The sequence below is a fragment of the Gorilla gorilla genome, chromosome 19 (genome assembly GCF_029281585.2).
Source record: "Gorilla gorilla gorilla isolate KB3781 chromosome 19, NHGRI_mGorGor1-v2.1_pri, whole genome shotgun sequence".
NCBI classification, from domain to species: domain Eukaryota; kingdom Metazoa; phylum Chordata; class Mammalia; order Primates; family Hominidae; genus Gorilla; species Gorilla gorilla.
Genome location: NC_073243.2, coordinates 68,761,198 through 68,778,617, shown reverse-complemented (window position 1 = coordinate 68,778,617; position 17,420 = coordinate 68,761,198). Strand labels below are relative to the sequence as shown.

At 41.7% G+C, this 17,420-nt stretch overlaps 1 protein-coding gene across 18 annotated transcripts in view; it reads left to right on the top strand.

Moving 5' to 3' along the window:
• Positions 1–17,420, top strand: part of ZNF131 (zinc finger protein 131) — a 54,858-nt gene that overhangs the window by 10,931 nt on the left and 26,507 nt on the right. For 16 of the 18 annotated variants that reach the window (XM_055367515.2, XM_019013477.4, XM_019013471.4 and 13 more), the window contains exon 4: positions 7,261–7,405. The exons of 1 other annotated variant lie outside the window; for it this stretch is intronic. In XM_055367515.2, the coding sequence (XP_055223490.1) occupies positions 7,261–7,405 (145 nt within the window). Of the gene's footprint in view, positions 1–4,778; positions 5,302–7,260; positions 7,406–17,420 lie in introns of those variants that run through there. One more of the 18 variants, XM_055367524.2, reaches the window with a different exon arrangement.

Here is a 17,420-nt window from a genome sequence, read left to right as displayed (position 1 = left end):
TGGATGAGAACATGTATCTTCAAACTTTTCCAAGCAGGAAGGAAAAGTTTGAAGTTTTTATCCTGTTAGTATCCTATTTAAAATCTTTGTCATAGACTTAGGAGTCAGACCATCTGGGTGTTATCACTTCATAGAGTTGTTATGAGGATTAAGTGGGTTAATGCTTGTAAAGTATTTAGAGCCTTGCTTTATATGTATATAGTAAGTGTTACGTATGTGTGTTTGATTAAAAATCAAAATTTCATTCTACTTTGGAAACACTTACATATTGTTTTAAAAAGGATTTTTCTTGTGCTTTTAAACTTTCGGCCAAAACTTCTGAAAGACAGCAAAAGCTAGTTGTGTTTTCCTTGGGCTACTCTCATATACTAAAGAATAAATGAAAGCAACAAGGAGAAAAAATACAAAGGGAACCAAATAAAACTAGCCTTCAGTGAGTCCAGTTATTTTTGTTTGCTTATTTGGTAGAGTGTAACTTGGTCTTTTTATATTTTATGGTGTTTCTCAATATTCAGATTGCTTTTAGATGTTTTGAAAATGAGTTTGCTGAGGCTCAGAGGTTCTGAATTGCCCCAGATCACTCAGTTCATGGAAGAGCTGTGAGTAAAACATGAAAGTTCTAACTTCCTGAATGGTATCCTTTTTTTTTTTTTTTTTTTTTGAGACAGAGTCTCGCTGTATTGCCCAGCCTAGATTGCAGTGGCATGATCTCGGCTCACTCTAACTTCCACCTCCTGGGTTCATGCGACTCTCCTGCCTCAGCCTCCCCAGTAGCTGGGATTACAGGCGCGCATAACCACACCCGGCTAATTTTGTTATATTTTTGGTAGAGATGGCATTTCACCATGTTGGCCAGGGTGGTCTCGAACTCCTGACCTCAAGTAATCTGCCCACCTCGTCCTCCCAAAGTGCTGGGATTACAGGCGTGAGCCACTGCGCCCAGCCAGGAACGTTTCTTTACACAAATAGAGGATGCTGCTTTGAACACTTAAATAATATTCCACCAGCATTCTTACTGCTCTCCTGAAGGCCGCATTCAGATGTGTAAAATAGATGGGAAGAACATATTTTTGTGAATTGCAGTTTTACCTGTTGTGTGCGGTTTGGACTTGGGCATTTCTTAGTCTAAAATCTATGTTAAATGTAGGTTTTCTTTTTGTTTTTCTTAATAGTGTCTCGCAGCCTTTCATTAGCAGACTGAACCAATAATATATAGCATTGAGAGAGATAAAGAAACAGTATCACTTTAGGACTAAATTTTAAACACAAAACCGTCAAAAGTAACAATGATAAATGCATAATTTTGAAAGTGACTTTAGGCCTGGTGTGGTGGCTCACACCTCTAATCCCAGCACTTTGGGAGGCCGAGGCGGACGGATCATGAGGTCAGGAGTTTGAGACCAGCCTAGCCAACATAGTGAAACCCCATCTCTACTAAAAATACAAAAAATTAGCCAGGCGTGGTGGTGGGCACCTGTAATCTCAGCTACTCAGGAGCCTGAGGCAGGAGAATCGTTTCGATCTGGGGAGGTGGACGTTGCAGTGAGTCGAGATCACGCCATTTCACTTTAGCCCGGGCAACAGTGGGAAGCTCCATCTCAAAAAAAGAAAGAAAGAAAAGAAGGTGACTTTAGTATTTATTCATTTATTCCTGCTTTGTGTTCTTGCATTTTAGGAAGCACTGTTAGGTACTGTGATATGAGTGTACAGATCAAAAATCACTTTCCTGAAGTAGTTTACAGTCAAGAGATGTCCATGAATTGTCACTATCAGAATGGGAACAGAGTTTACAGAGTTGAACCTTGGAGAATTAAAGAATGTTTAATGGTTAACCCATTTATGCCTGAAATCGTAATTTTTTGAATTTGAAAAATCAGACCTTGGTGATGACCTTGAGCAGTAGGATATTTATAACTCCCACATGCTTAGCGTTCAAATAATGGAACACTAGGCATAAATGGATTAAATAATGCAGGAATGGAAAGTGTGAACAGACCTACAACTGCTGTAGAGCTTGTATCAGTAGTCAGAAACCTTCCAACAAAGAAAAGCGTTTAACATTTCAATGAAATGTTAAAAGAAATTAATGCCAGTCCTTCTCATAGCCTTCCAAAAAAACTGAAGAGGAAGGAATATTTCCAGATTCATTAGTAGGCCAGCATTACCCCAGTACCAAAGCAAGACAGGCCACAAAAAAGAAAACTATAGCCCAATATCTTTGATGAATATAGATGCAAAACTTTGCAGTGAAATACTAGCAGACTGATTCTAACAGCAAGGTACAGGTATCATATTCCATGACTAAGTGAGATTTACCCTTAGGATGCAAGGATAGTTCAACATAGGAAAATTAGTTAATGTGATATACCATACTAACAATAAAGAAGCAAAATGATGTGAGTATCTCAATAGATGAAGAAAAAGCCTTGGACAAAATTTAATACCCTTTCCCAGTAAAAACTCTTAAACAAACGAGGAATAGAAGGAAATTATCTCAACATAATAAAGGCCCACAGCTAGCATACTCAACGGTGAAAAACTGACACTTTTTTCTCTAAGATCAAGGAACAAGACAAGGATGCCTACTCTTATTACTTCAATATAGTACTGGAAATCCTCGTTAGAGCAATTAGGCAAGAAAAAGAAGTAAATGCCATCCAAGTAAGAAAGGAAGGAATCAATCTCTTGCAGATGACATCTTATATATAGAAAACTTTAAAGACAACACAAAAAACTACTAGAACTAATAAATTTAGTAAAGTTGCAGGATACAAAATCAGCATATAAAAGTCAGTTGCTTTTTTTTTTTTTTTTGGGAGACAGAGTTTCACTCTTGTTGCCCGGGCTGGAGTGCAGTGGCGTGACCTCGGCTCACTGCAACCTCCGCCTCCTGGGTTCAAATGATTCTCCTGCCTCACCCTCCCGAGTAGCTGGAATTACAGGCTCCCCCTATCACACCCAGCTAATTTTTTGTATTTTTAGTAGAGACGAGGTTTCACCATTTTGGCCAGGCTGGTCTCGAACTTCTGACCTCAGGTGATCCATCCGCCTCAGCCTCCGAAAATGTTGGATTGCAGGCATGAGCCACCGCGCCCAGCCATCAGTTACGTTTTTTTTTTGAGACTGAGTTTTGCTCTTGTTGCCCAGGCTGGAGTGCAATGGCGCAATCTCGGCTCCCAACAACCTCCGCTTCCCAGGTTCAAGCAATTCTCCTGCCTCAGCCTCCCGAGTAGCTGGGATTACAGGCATGCACCACCCTGCCTGGCTAATTTTGTATTTTTAGTAGAGATGGGGTTTCTCCATGTTGAGGCTGGTCTCGAACTCCTGACCTCAGGTGATCCACCAACCTCGGCCTCCCAAAGTGCTGGGATTACAGGTGTGAGCCACTGCGCCCGGCCATCAGTTGCATTTTTATACACTAACAATGAACTGTCTGGAAAGGAAATTAAGAGAACAATCCCATTTATATTGACACCATAAAGAATAAAGTAACTGGGAATAGGCTTAACCTTTCACCTCCTTAGGTGAGAGACATGCAATACTGAGAACCATAAAACATTAAAGAAATTGGGCTGGGCACAGTGGCTCACGCCTGTAATCCCAGCACTTTGGGAGGCGGAGGCGGGTGGATTGCTTGAGGTCGGGAGTTCAAGACCAGCCTGAACAACATGGTGAAACCCTGTCTCTTCCGGAAAAAAATACAAAAATTAGGTGGGTATGGTGGCCCATTCCTGTAGTCCCAGCTATTCGGGAGGCTGAGGTTGCAGTGAGCCTGGATTGCACCACTGCACTCGAGCCTGGGCGACAGAGCGAGACTCCGTCTCAAAAAAGAAAAAAGAAACTAAAGACACTCAGTAGATCTTCATGGATTTGGAACACTCAGTATTGTTAAATTGTCCATACAGATTGAGCATCTCAAATTTGAAAATCTGAACTGCTTGCCAGGTGCAGTGGCTCACGCCTATAGTCCCAGCACTTTGGGAGGCCGAGGCAGGCATATCACAAGGTCAGGAGTTCAAGACCAGCTGGCCAACGTAGTGAAACCCTGTCTCTACTAAAAATACAAAAATTAGCTGGGTATGGTGGTGCGTGCCTGTAGTCCCAGCTACTCGGGAGGCTGAGGAAGGAGAATCGCTTGAACCCGGGAAGTGGTGGTTGCGGCGAGCTGAGCCTCTGTACTCCAGCTTGGGCAACAGAGTGAGACTTGGTCTCGAAGAAGAAAAAATGAACTGCTATAAAATTTGAAACTTTCTGAGCATCAGCATGACTCAAAGGAAATGCTTGTTGGAGCATTTTGAATTTCGGATTTTCAGATTTGGGATGCTCAACGTGTGTGAAGTATAATGCAAATATTTCAAAATCCAAAACAGTTGTGATCCCAGGCTTTTCATATGAGGGATATCCAGCCTGTATTACAGAAAGTGGGCTACAGATTCAATACAATCCCTCTCAAAATCCTGGTGGAATTTTTTTTTGTTTTATGGAAACAGGAAAAGCAGTTCTAAAATTCATATGGAACCACAGAAAATCATGGACTAGCCAAATCAATCTTGAGAAAGAACAAAGCTAGAGGCATCATACTTTTTTTTTTTTTTTTTTTTTTTTTTGAGGATGTCTTATTGTGTTGCCCAGGCTGAAGTGCAGTGGTGTAATCTTGGCCCACTGCAGCCTTAGCCTCCCAAGTAGCTGGGATTAAAGGTGCGTGCCACCACCTCCATCTAATTTTTTTCTTTTTTTCTTTTTCTTTTTTTTTTTTTTTTTTTGGTAGAGACGGAGTTTCACCGTATCGACCAGGCTGGTCTCGAACTCCTGACCTCAGGTGATCCACCAGCCTTGGCCTCCCAAGGTGCTGGGATTACAGGCATGAGCCACTGCACCCAGCCAACATGATACTTCTTGATATCAAAATATTTTACAGAGCTACAATAACCAAAACAGTATGGGACTAGCTTAAAGAGACATACAGACCAAAGGAGCAGAATAGAGAGCCCACAAATAAAAACATGCAAATAATATGGTCAACTGATCTTCAGGGATGCCAAGAATGCACAATAAGGAAGGAATGTTTTCTGCAACAAATGATGTTGGAAGAACTAGGTATTCACATGAAAAAAGATGAAATTGGACTCCTATCTTCTACCATAAAAAGAAAAAAACCCAAAATGAATTGGAGACTTAGACATAAGACCAAAAAATGTAAATCTCCTGGAAGAAAACATGAGGGAAAGCTTCACCACATCATTCTTAGTAATTTCGTGGATGTGACGTCAAAAGCACAGCCAACAACAGAAAATAAGACAGGTGGGACTACATCAAACTAAAAAGCTTCTTTACAGCAAAGGAAACAACTGAGTGAAAAGGAAATCTAAGGAATGGGAGAAAATATTTGCAGAACCAAATAAATGATAAGGAATGAATCCCAAAAATACACGAGAAACTCCCACAACTGATAGTAAAAAATATCTGCCCAATTAAAAACAGTCTAAATGATGCAGAAAAAAATTAAATTAAAAATGTTTTTTTAAATGTGCTAAGAACTTGAATAGACATTTCTCCAAACAGATGGCCAGCAGATACATGAAAAAAATGTTCAGTGTCACTAGGCATCAAGGAAATGCAAATCAAAACCACTATGAGGTATCAGTCACTTCACACCTTTCAGGATGGCTATCAAAAAAAAAAAGACAACTAGTATTGGTGAGGATATAAATAAATTGGAATCCTTGCACAATGTTGGCAGGAATAGGTGCAGCCATTATGGAAAACAGTATGAATGTTCCTTAAAAAATTAAAATACCATACAATTCAGCAATCCCACTTGCTGAACATTTATCCAAAAGAACTGAAATCAGGATCTTGAAGTTTTAGCACTACTATGTTCATTGCAGCACTATTTACAGTAGCCACGAGAGGAAATAAATATTCGTCAACAGATTAATGGATAAAGAAAATGTAGTATATGTATCCAATGGAACACTATTCAGCTCTTAAGAACAAGGATATTCTGCATATGCAACCACATGGATGAACCTTGAGGACATTATGCTAAGTGAAGTAAGCCAGTCACAGACATACACTGCATATTTCCATTTATATGAGGAATCTAAAATAGTCACTTCCACTCATATGAGCTATCTCAAATAGATTGAAAGAGTGGAATAGGGGTTGCTAGGGGCTGGGAGGGAGGAGGAAATGGGCAGTTACTAATCAGTGGGCATAAAGTTTCAATTGAGCAAGATGAATAAACTAGAGGTCTGTACAACATTGTACCTAGAGTCAACAATAGTGTACACTTAAAAATGTGTTAAGTGGGTAGATCTCATGTTCTTATTACAATAAATGTTAAAAGGTTTCATTGAACATGTGACATTAGAGTTGGACCTTTAAGGGGTGGGTGGTAGGATGAGTATAACCAGAGATGAAATGATTAAGCATCCAACTAGGAGGGTGTTAATAAAGGCAAGTCAGGCTGGGTGCGGTGGCTCACGCCTGTAATCCCAGCACTTTGGGAGGCTGATCGGGCAGATCACCTGAGGTTGGGAGTTTGAGACCAGCCTGACCAACATGGGGAAACCCCATCTCTACTAAAAATTCAAAATTAGCCAGGCGTGGTGGTACATGCCTGTAATCCCAGCAGCTCGGGAGGTTGAGACAGGAGAATCTCTTGAATCTGGGAGGCAGAGGTTGTGAGCCAAGATCACTGTATTGCACTCCAGCCTGGGCAACAAGAGTGAAACTCTGTCTCAAAAAAAATAAATAAAGGCAAGTCAGCTATTAGAAAGTGTAGGGTTTGTTTGAGAAATAGTATATAGTGTGTGTGTGATGTCGTTTAAAATTTGGAAAGGTAAATAGGAAAATAATGCGAAGGGCGTTGAAATAAAGTCAGAGAGGTACTAAATTTTGTTTGCTAAGTTGTGAAAAGCTATTGAAGATTTTGGAGCTGAGTTGGCACAGCTGTAATCTCCCTGGCAAGAAATGTAGCATGTCTGACATGTAATAGCCAATTCATGTATTTGAGTGATAGAATCTTACTGTTCTCCAAGAGCCTCAGGAAATTTAAAGTAGTTTAAGATTTTCCAGCTAGGTAGTGCTGAAATTTGGCTGTAATATTATTGTATTGCTAATGAGAATTTTTCCAGAAAATAGTTTTCAAAAATAAATACTCAACAAGCTCCAAGCCCTGGGCTTTTCTTTCTTTACTAAACATTGTAAGATTTGAGTCAATATGATTACACGCTCTAATGTACATCTTCTTTACAGGTGTTAGTAAAATGGCTTTTCGCCATTTAATTGAGTTCACATATACAGCAAAATTAATGATACAAGGAGAAGAAGAAGCCAATGATGTATGGAAAGCAGCAGAGTTTCTACAAATGCTAGAAGCTATCAAAGCCCTTGAAGTCAGGTACTTAATTTCTTTAATGGGGTTCAGATAGTCATATTCAGTCATGTTCATTCTGTTAGTGAAGAACTTACAGTATGTATCATGCCATGAAGAACAGAGTTCTTCAGAAGAATTAAGAATATTTAAGGATCTATTAAAAAATTTTCTGGATACTGATTGTTCTTACACTTGACTTTGATTTTCTGTTCATGTGTTAAAACTGCTAATATTAAAGTAGCATCTTTGGTATGTAATAAAATAAGTCTAGACAGCTTTTTAAGGATCTGGATCCTTATAAACTGTTTTGTTGGATTCAAGTTATTGTTTATACCAAGCCTTATCCTACAAAGGGTTTGGCTTACAAAGATTAACATAATACTGTTTAAAAATAAGGAAATAGGTGGAAATAAATAAATTGGTTTAATAAGGAGATAATCATTTCAAGTTAGAAGTATGATAGCCAAAAATGCATACCATAAGTCTATAGTAGATGTGCTAAATCTAGCTCTAAGTGTACCTAGTTCAAAGAAAAAGAGTATTCAGTTACATTATTCCTTGTTAGAAGATGAGAACAAATCAATTGCTGAGGAGCCATTCCTATTCCTAGTATTAAAATTTCTCCTGAGAAGTATTAAGAAAACATTAGGCCAGGCCCAGTGGATTACGCCTGTAATCCCAGCACTTTGGAAGGCTGAGGTGGATGGATAGCTTGTGCCCAGGAGTTCACAAACAGCCTGGGCAACATGGTGAAACCCTGTCTCTACAAAAAATACAAAAATTAGCTGGGCGTGGTAGTGCATGCCTGTGGTCCCAGCTACTCAGGAGCTGAGGTGGGAGGATCACCTGAGCCTGGCAAGGTTGTGGCTGCAGCGAGCTGTGATCACGCCACTGACTGCATACCAGCTAGGGGGAACAAAGTGTGAGACCCTGTTTTTTTAAAAAAGAGAAAACGTGAAAGGATATAATGAACAAAGACCTCAACATCCTTACTTGATGAATAATGGCAGTGTAACATAGTTACTCAGAATAAGAGCTCAGGAGTCAGTTTCCCTGGGTTAACATCCTGCTTCTACCACTGTGTGGCCTTAATTAAGTTACTTAACCCTCCTGTCAGCTGTGTCCTCTGTCAAATGAGAGTAATAACAGTACTTTCTACATGGGATTTGATTGTGAGGGTTGAATGAATTAATGCACGCAGAGCGTTTAGCATGGTGTCTGGCTAAATGACTCTGAGTACTCTAAGGATGAACTATTATCTCCTGGTACTGTTTTTTATGTTTCTCAATACAGATCATTGGCGTGATGCCAAAACAGTTTGGTAAAATCAGTTTCACGTAGCAGCACAATGATTTCATCTTAACTCACTGTTGTGGTTTAGTTAAAAGATAAAATTTATTTCTCTGAGGACTCTACTGGAATTTTATTTTATTTTATTTTTTTGAGATGGAGTCTTGCTCTGTCTCCCAGACTGGAGTGCAGTGGCACAGTCTCGGCTCACTGCAACCTCCACCTCCTGGGTTCAAGCAATTCTCCCTGTCTCAGCCTCCTGAGTAGCTGGGATTACAGGTGCCTGCCACCATGCCCAGCAAATTTTCGTATTTTTAGTAGAGGTGGGGATTTCGCCATGTTGCCCAGGCTGGTCTCAAACTCCCAACCTTAAGTGATCCGCCTGTCTCAGCCTCCCAAAGTGCTGGGATTACAGGTGTGAGCCACCGTGCCTGGCCGAATAAAAGTTTTTTTTTAAGAGATAAAAATTTAGATAACTCTAAGAATACTGAACTGTACTCGTCCATAAATATCATCTCTTAGTTTGACAGTTCAAGATTAAACCTTTCTGACAAGAGCTTGATATGTATATATATTGTTTGATGCTTAGCACCTGGCATATAGCAGGTGTACAGGAAACATTTGTGAATAGATAGATGGATACATGCTAATTAAAACCAGATCAATACTCTTGCAGAGAGACCTGAGCATGGATGTCAAAATAGAGATGCGTTCTGAGGATATAAACCTGATCAGGCCATCTCTTCTCAAAAAGATTAAAGGAAATATATATGGATGGGGCGATGTCAGATTGTGGTTAAATATTGAATGAGAGCCTTCCAAAAGAATGTTCTCTATGGCCCTTTTGCTGCTCATGATAGTGAGTGGTATGTCACTTTGGAGAAGATTCAAGACTGGGATCCCAAGCCTGGCGCAGTGGCTCATACTTGTAATCCCAGCACTTTGGGAGGCCAAGGTGGGCGGATTACTTGGACCTCAGGAGTTTGAGACCAGCCTGGGCACCATGGTGAAACGCCAACTCTATGAAAAATACAAAAATTAGCTGGCACTGTGGCGTGCAACTGTAGTCCCAGGTACTCAGGAGACTGAGGTGGTAGGATCGCTTGAGCGTGGGAGACTCAGAGGTTGCAGTGAGCCGAGATTGCACCACTGCACTCCAGCCTGGGTGAGAATGAGACCCTGTCTCAAAAAAAAAAAAAAAACTGGAATTCCAATACTACCTAAAACCATCAGTGCTTTTCAGTATAAACACAGTAACATGTTGAATTGTTTCTTGAACCAGATAGGCATGTAATATGTTCTGAAGAGTTCCCTTTGAAAAGAGGAAGACAGTAGTATTATATGTTGGCTGTTTATAATAATGCAGTGTTTAAGCTTCTACAGGGATGGTTTCTGTTGACTTTTTCCCCCATGCATGAGCCGTATTTTACTGTTTCTTTGTATGTCTCATAATTTTTTTTGGTTAAAAATTAGATTTTTGGCCTGGGCACGGTGGCTCACACCTGTAATCCCAGCACTTTGGAAGGCCGAGGTGGGTGGATCAGGAGGTCAGGAGTTCAAGACCAGCCTGGCCAAGACGGTGAAACCCCCATCTCTACTAAAAATACAAAAAAAAGTAGCCGGGTGTGGTGGCGGAAGCCTGTAATCACAGCTACTCGGGAGGCTGAGGCAGAGAATTGCTTGAACCCGGGAGGCGGTGGTTGCAGTGAGCCGAGATCACGCCACCGCACTCCAGCCTGGGCAACAGAGCGGTGGTTGCAGTGAGCCGAGATCACGCCACCGCACTCCAGCCTGGGCAACAGAGCAAGACTCCGTCGCCCAGGCTGGAGTACACTGGCGTGATCTCGGCTCACTGCAACCACCGCCTCCCGGGTTCAAGCAATTCTCTGCCTCAGCCTCCCGAGTAGCTGTGATTACAGGCTTCCGCCACCACACCCGGCTACTTTTTTTTGTATTTTTAGTAGAGATGGGGGTTTCACCGTCTTGGCCAGGCTGGTCTTGAACTCCTGACCTCCTGATCCACCCGCCTCGGCCTTCCAAAGTGCTGGGATTACAGGTGTGAGCCATGGCACCCGGCCAAAAATTGGATATTTTTAAATAAGTTTTATTTAGATCCCACCCCCATTCTGTCTCTCAGACATGATTTGTTTGGGTTTGGTTTGGTTTTTTGAGACAGGGTCTTGCTCTGTCACCCAGGCTGGAGTGCAGTGGCACAATCTCAGCTCACTGCAGCTTCAACTTCCCGGCCTCAAGAGATCCTCCCACCTTAGCCTCCCAAGTAGCTGGGACCACAGATGCTTGCCACCATGCCTGGCTAATTTTTGTATTTTTTTTGTAGAGACAGGATTTCACCATGTTGCCCAGGCTACTAGTCTCGAACTCCTGGGCTCAACAGATGTGGCCACCTCAGCCTCTCAAAGTGCTGGGATTGCAGGCATAAGCCACCATACTTGGCCAGACATGGTTTCTTTTTTTAATCTTTCAAGCTTTTTTTTTTTTTTTTTTGAAGACAGAGTCTCACTCTTACCAGGCTGGAGTGCAGTGGCACGATCTTGGCTCACTGCAACCTCTGCTTCCCGGGTTCAAGCGATTCTTTTGCCTCAACCTCCCAAGTAGCTGGGACTACAGGCACTCGCCACCACGCCCGGCTAATATTTTGTATTTTTCATAGGGACGAGATTTCACTGTGTTAGCCAGGATGGTCTCGATCTCCTGACCTCGTGATCCACTTGTCTCGGCCTCCCAAAGTGGTGGGATTACAGGCGTGAGCCACCGCGCCTGGCCTTTTTTTTTTTTTTTTTTGAGACAGAGTTTTGTGTTGGCACGATCCTGGCTCACCGCAACCTCTGCCTGCCAGGTTCAAGTGATTCTCCTGCCTCAGCCTCCTGAGTAGCTGGGATTATAGGCGCTCACCGCCACGCCCAGCTAATTTTTTTTATTTTTGGTAGAGTCGGAGTTTCACCATGTTGTCCAAGCTCGTCTTGAACTCCTGACCTCAGGTGATCCACCCGCCTCGACCTCCCACTGGGATGACAGGCATGAGCCATCATGTCCAGTCTGTCAGAGCTTTTTAAAGCCCCCTATGAACATCTCATTCTCCAGTTTTTCCTTTCAGTTTTTGTTCAGCTCCTTGATAGCCCAAACTTGTAATGCCACCACAGTAGTTGCAATGATAAACAGTTGCCATTGATTGTTTTTTGACAAATGTCTTGTGGTTAAGGCTATTTGAAAAGGGAGCTGTGTGTCAGATCAAATCTCCAAATATTTTATCCTGTCTTAGATTTATGTTTTAAGGAAGTGGTACACGTAAAGCTCTTAAAACAATATCTGCCACATAAAAACATGATTATGCATATGTTCTTTTCATTTCTTGGAATGCCATCTGTCTGCTTGTTCATGGCAAAATTTTACTCATCTTTCTGGTCTCAGGTGAGAGCCAACAACCTGTTCTCTGAAGCTTTTCCTTACTGAGCCAAGCATATTGACTTAGGCACTTCTATTATTCTGTATTTTTATGTTTTACATTTTCCATTACAACAATAATCATATTAGTGTTCCCACATTTTTCTAATAGTCTCCAGTCTCTCTGAGGCAGGGATTATGTGTTTTTTTCATCTTCAGGAGGCATTTGTGGATGGGTTTGAAAAACTCCCTCGAAATTATGCCTCTGAGACTCAGTTGCCAGGTTTATGTCCATTCCGCCATAAGCCTCTAAAATCTCTTTCCTTGCTGTTCAGTTGTGAATACAGGCTGGCTTATCCCACTCTGCAAAACAAAAGCCTGGTAGCAGCACTTTTTCTTGTTCTTTAATTACTCCTGTTTGGGATAGGGATCTGAGTTCAGAGGTCATACCTATAGTTAAGACAAGCATAAGAAAACTGGCTAAGAAGTAGTTTACGGCCCAGGTGCAGTGGCTTATGTTTGTAATTCCAGCACTTTGGGAGGCCAAGGCAGGTGGATCACTTGAGGTCAGGAGTTTGAGACCAGCCTGGCCAAAATGGTGAAACATCGTCTTTACTAAAAATGCAAAAAATTAGCCGGACATGGTGGCACGCCCCTGTAATCCCAGTTTTCACAAGGCTGAGGCAGGAGAATCGCTTGAATCTGGGAGGCGGAGGTTGCAGTAAGCCAAGATCGCACCACTGCACTCCATCCAGCCTGGGTGACAGAGTGAGACTCCATCTCAAAACAAAAAAAAAGAAGTGGTTTACAATTTACCTCAACACTTGTACTTGAAAAGAACAAAAAGAAACCGTACTTTTTCAACATAAGATGCACAATTTTTTTTCCTCATTTTAATATATTTCAAATAAGAATTCCTTTTAAAAGTGAGTGGCCAGGCAAGAGTTAACAGTTAGTTTCAACTGTTAATAAATTCTAGTAGTTATTTGTGTTACTGATACCAGACAAGTTGAGTTTCTCATTTAAAATGTCTTCCAACTGATTATACCATGAGTTGATCCTTAAGCGGAAAGTTATGGTAGAGTTGGTATTGGAGCATTCCAAAGTGGGGTATTAATTTCATATTAATGGAGCAAATATTTGTCATCAAAGGAGTGACCACAAAAGCAATAACCAAGGGCTTTATGGGGCCTTAGGAAGACATATAATTTAACAGGCTAAACAATTTAGGAATAAAAATTAATTTAGCTGGACTACTTAAGGCAACTGTATAACTATTTTGCAAATACAGAAGGTGCATAAGGTGCTCTTCTCACATATGCAGTATGGAATTATTTTTGGAATGTAGTGTAAACTTTCTGAACGACACCGAAAAGAAATTAGGACCTCATTTTGCTTTGCTGACATTACATTATTGTTAACTTAAAACAGTGTATGGCCGGGCGCGGTGGCTCATGCCTGTAATCCCAGCACTTTGGGAGGCCAAGGTGGGCGGATATGAGGTCAGGAGATCGAGACCATCCTGGCTAACATGGTGAAACCCTGTCTCTACTAAAAATACAAAACAAAATTAGCTGGGTGTGGTGGCGGGCACCTGTAGTCCCAGCTACTCTGGAGGCTGAGGCAGGAGAATGGCGTGAACCTGGGAGGCAGAGCTTGCAGTGAGCCAAGATTGCGCCACTGCACTCCAGCCTGGGTGACAGAGCGAGACTCCGTCTCAACAACAATAACAACAAAAAACTGTGTATGAGTAGGGCGCAGTGGTTCATGCCTATAATCCTAGCACTTTGGAAGGCTGAGGCAGGCAATCACCTGAGGTCAGGAGTTCGAGACCAGCCTGACCAATATGGTGAAACCCTGTCTCTACTGAAAATACAAAAACTAGCCGGACGTGGTGGCGTGCGCCTATAGTCCCAGCTACTCAGGAGGCTGAGACAGGAGAATTGCTTGAACCCTGGTGGTAGAGGTTGCAGTGAGCCGAGATCACGCCATTGCATTCCAACATGGATGACAGAAACTCCATCTCAAAAAATATATATATATATGTATGTGTATATACAGTGATACAGACACCACCACAATCAAGATCAGGGGAACACTTTTATCATTCTAGAAGCTTGTCTTATGATTGTTTGCAGTTGATCCTGATCTCTAGCCCCAGGCAATCATTGATCTGATTTTTATCACTAGTTTTTCTATAGTGTACCGTGCAAAGTTCATGTTTGACTTTATTTACCTTAGCATTGTGTTTTAGAGATTTGTCCAGGTGGTTCTGGGTGTTATTTTGTTCCTTTTCATTGCTGAGTAGTATTCCACAGTGTGGGTATGCTACAGTTTGTTTATCTGATGACTTTTGCGTGTTTTTTTAAGATTTTATCTATTAAAATAATGCTACTGTATACAAATCTTTGAGTGGATATATGCTTTCATTTCTCTTAGTAAACATCTACAAGTGGAATAGAGCTTAGTTGTTTGGTATGTGTACGTTTAACTTTGGAAAACAGTTTGGAAGTTTTTTAAATAATTTTTTTTTATTTTATTTATCTTATTTATTTATTTTTTTTTTTTGAGACAGAGTCTTGCTCTGTCGCCCAGGCGAGAGTGCAGTGGCGTGATCTTGGCTCACTGCGAGCTCCACCTCCCGGGTTCACGCCATTCTCCTGCCTCAGCCTCCTGAGTAGCTGGGACTACAGGCGCCTGCCACCACACCCGGCTAATTTTTTGTATTTTTAGTAGAGATGGGGTTTCACCGTGTTAGCCAGGATGGTCTCGATCTCCTGACCTGGTGATCTGCCTGCCTCAGCCTCCCAAAGTGCTGGGATTACAGGCATGAGCCACCGTGCCAGGCCAGTTTGGAAGTTTAAAAAAAAACAACGACAGACAGTTTGGAAGTTTTTTGGTTTTATGGCCGGGTGTGGTGGTTTATGCCTGTAATCACAGCACTTTGGGATGCCGAGGCAGGTGGATCACCTGAGGTCAGGAGTTTGAGACCAGCCTGGCAACATGGTGAAACCCATCTCTACTAAAAATACAAAAAAATATCTGGGTGTGCTGGTGGGCACCTGTAATTCCAGCTATTTGGGAGGCTGGGCAGGAGAATCGCTTGAACTTGGGAGGCAGAGGTTGCAGTGAGCCAAGATCATGCCATTGTACTCCAGCCTGAGCGACAAGAGTGCTTTTTCTTTCTCAAAAAAAGAAAAAAGTAGTTTTATATGCTGGGTATGGTGGCACATGCCTGTAATCCTAGCACTTTGGGAGGCTAAGGTGGGAGCATACCTTGATCCCAGGAGTTCAAGACCAGCCTGGGCAACATGGTGAGACCCTATCTCTACAAAAAAAAAAAAAAAAAAAAAAAAAATTTTAACTAGCTGTGTGTGGTGGCACATGCCTGTAGTCCCAGCTACTTGGGGAGCTGAGGTAGGAGGATTGCTTGAGCCCAGGAGGTTGAGGCTGCGGTGAGCAGTGATTGTGCCGCTGCACTCCAGCCTGTGCAACAGAATGAGACCCTGTCTCAAAATAAAAAGTGGTTTTATCCGTTTACATATTTGTGTGCAACACAACTACTTATGCCCTGTCTTCACCAGCACTTGATATTGTCAAGGGTTTTTTAAACTTTAGGTCAGGAGATGACAAACATTTTATTAAAGGGACATAAATATTTAGACTTAAATGCCATATAGTCTCTGTTGCAATTACTCAGATCTGCTGTTGTAGCAAGGCAGCTATAGACAGTATGTAAATGAATGGGTGTAGCTATGTTTTAATAAAACGTTGACATCAAACATGCTACTACTGTTAGGCCAGAGTTTGCTGACTCCTGCTTTAGTCATTCTAATTGGGTATATAGTGGTATGTTATTGTAGTATTAATATTTTTAAAACTTTAATAAGGTATAATATAAGCTGCACATATTAAAGTACACAGTTTGATGACTTAACATGCATGTACATTCTTGTGAAGCCATTATCACAGTGATAAACACATCTATCACTCTCCAGTTTCCTTGTGCAATTTTGTAATCCATTCCTCTCTCCCTATTCCTATCTTCATCCCTACAATTTTATGTGCATGTAATAATATGGTAGTGCTTGTCTAATTTCTTTCACTTGCCATAATTATTTTGAAATTCATGCCGGGCACAGTGGCTCACGCCTGTAATCCCAGCACTTTGGCAGGCCGAGGCGAGCAAATCACCTGAGGTCAGGAGTTCAAGACCAGCCTGGCCAACATGGCGAAACCCCGTCTGTACAAAAATTAGCTGGGCATAATGGCGGATGCCTGTAATCCCAGCTACTCGGGAGGCTGAGGGGGGAGAATCGCTTGAACCTGAGAGGCAGAGGCTGCAGTGAGCCGAGATCGTGCCATTGCACTCCAGCCTGGGAGACAGAGGGAGAAAAAAAAAAGGCTGGGCACGGTGGCTCACGCCTATAATCTTGGCACTTTGGGCGGCCAAGGCGGGTGGATCAAAAAAGAAAGAAATTCACGTATATTAGTGTGTGTATAAGTAGTTCATTCCTTTTTCCTGCTAAGTATTCCATTGTATGGATATATCACCATTTGTTGATTCACCTGTTGATGGACATTTAGGTTGTTTCCAATTTTTGGCTATTACAAATAAAGTGGTTATGAATGTTTGTGTAACAAGTTTTTGGACATACGCTTTCATTTTTCTAGGTAGATACCTCTTAGAATAGCTGGCTTGTATGGTAAATATATGTTTAATATTTTAAGATACTGTCAGACTCTTTTTCAAAAATGGTTGTGCCATTTTACATTCCATTCTGCAGCCTATGAATGCTCCAGTTTTTCACAGCCTTGTTAATACTTGATATGGTTAGGCTTTTTTTTTATTTTAGCTGGGCTGGTGGGTATATGGTGATTTAAATTTGCATTTCTCTAATGACTAATGGTGTTGGATATTTTTTAATCGGCTTTTTTGCCATCTGTTTGTATTCTTTGGCAAGGTGCCTGATCAAATCTTTTGCCTGTTTTTTAAAATGGGGTTATTGTCAAGAAGGGGGCAGCATTGTGGGGGTCTGAGATTTTATCCTGTTTGCAGGGTAGTAACTTTTTAGCCAACAGTTTTATGGATGCCGGCAAGAGACATGAGACTCTTGAGTCAGAAAAGGGCTTGATTACTTAGAGCAAAGAAAGCAGCATGAGTTCCATGTTTGTATCAGTGTTTCTTGTTCCCTGTCCCCCTAGTCCCACAGGGGTGACACAGTGGCCTAGGTGTGTACCGTGCTCACAGTTGTTTGCATCACAGTTGAGGAATTCTGAGCTTTAGGAAACCCAAATCTTCTATAATGAGCTGCAAGCAAACCTGCCTAACCTTTGCTGTAGAGGA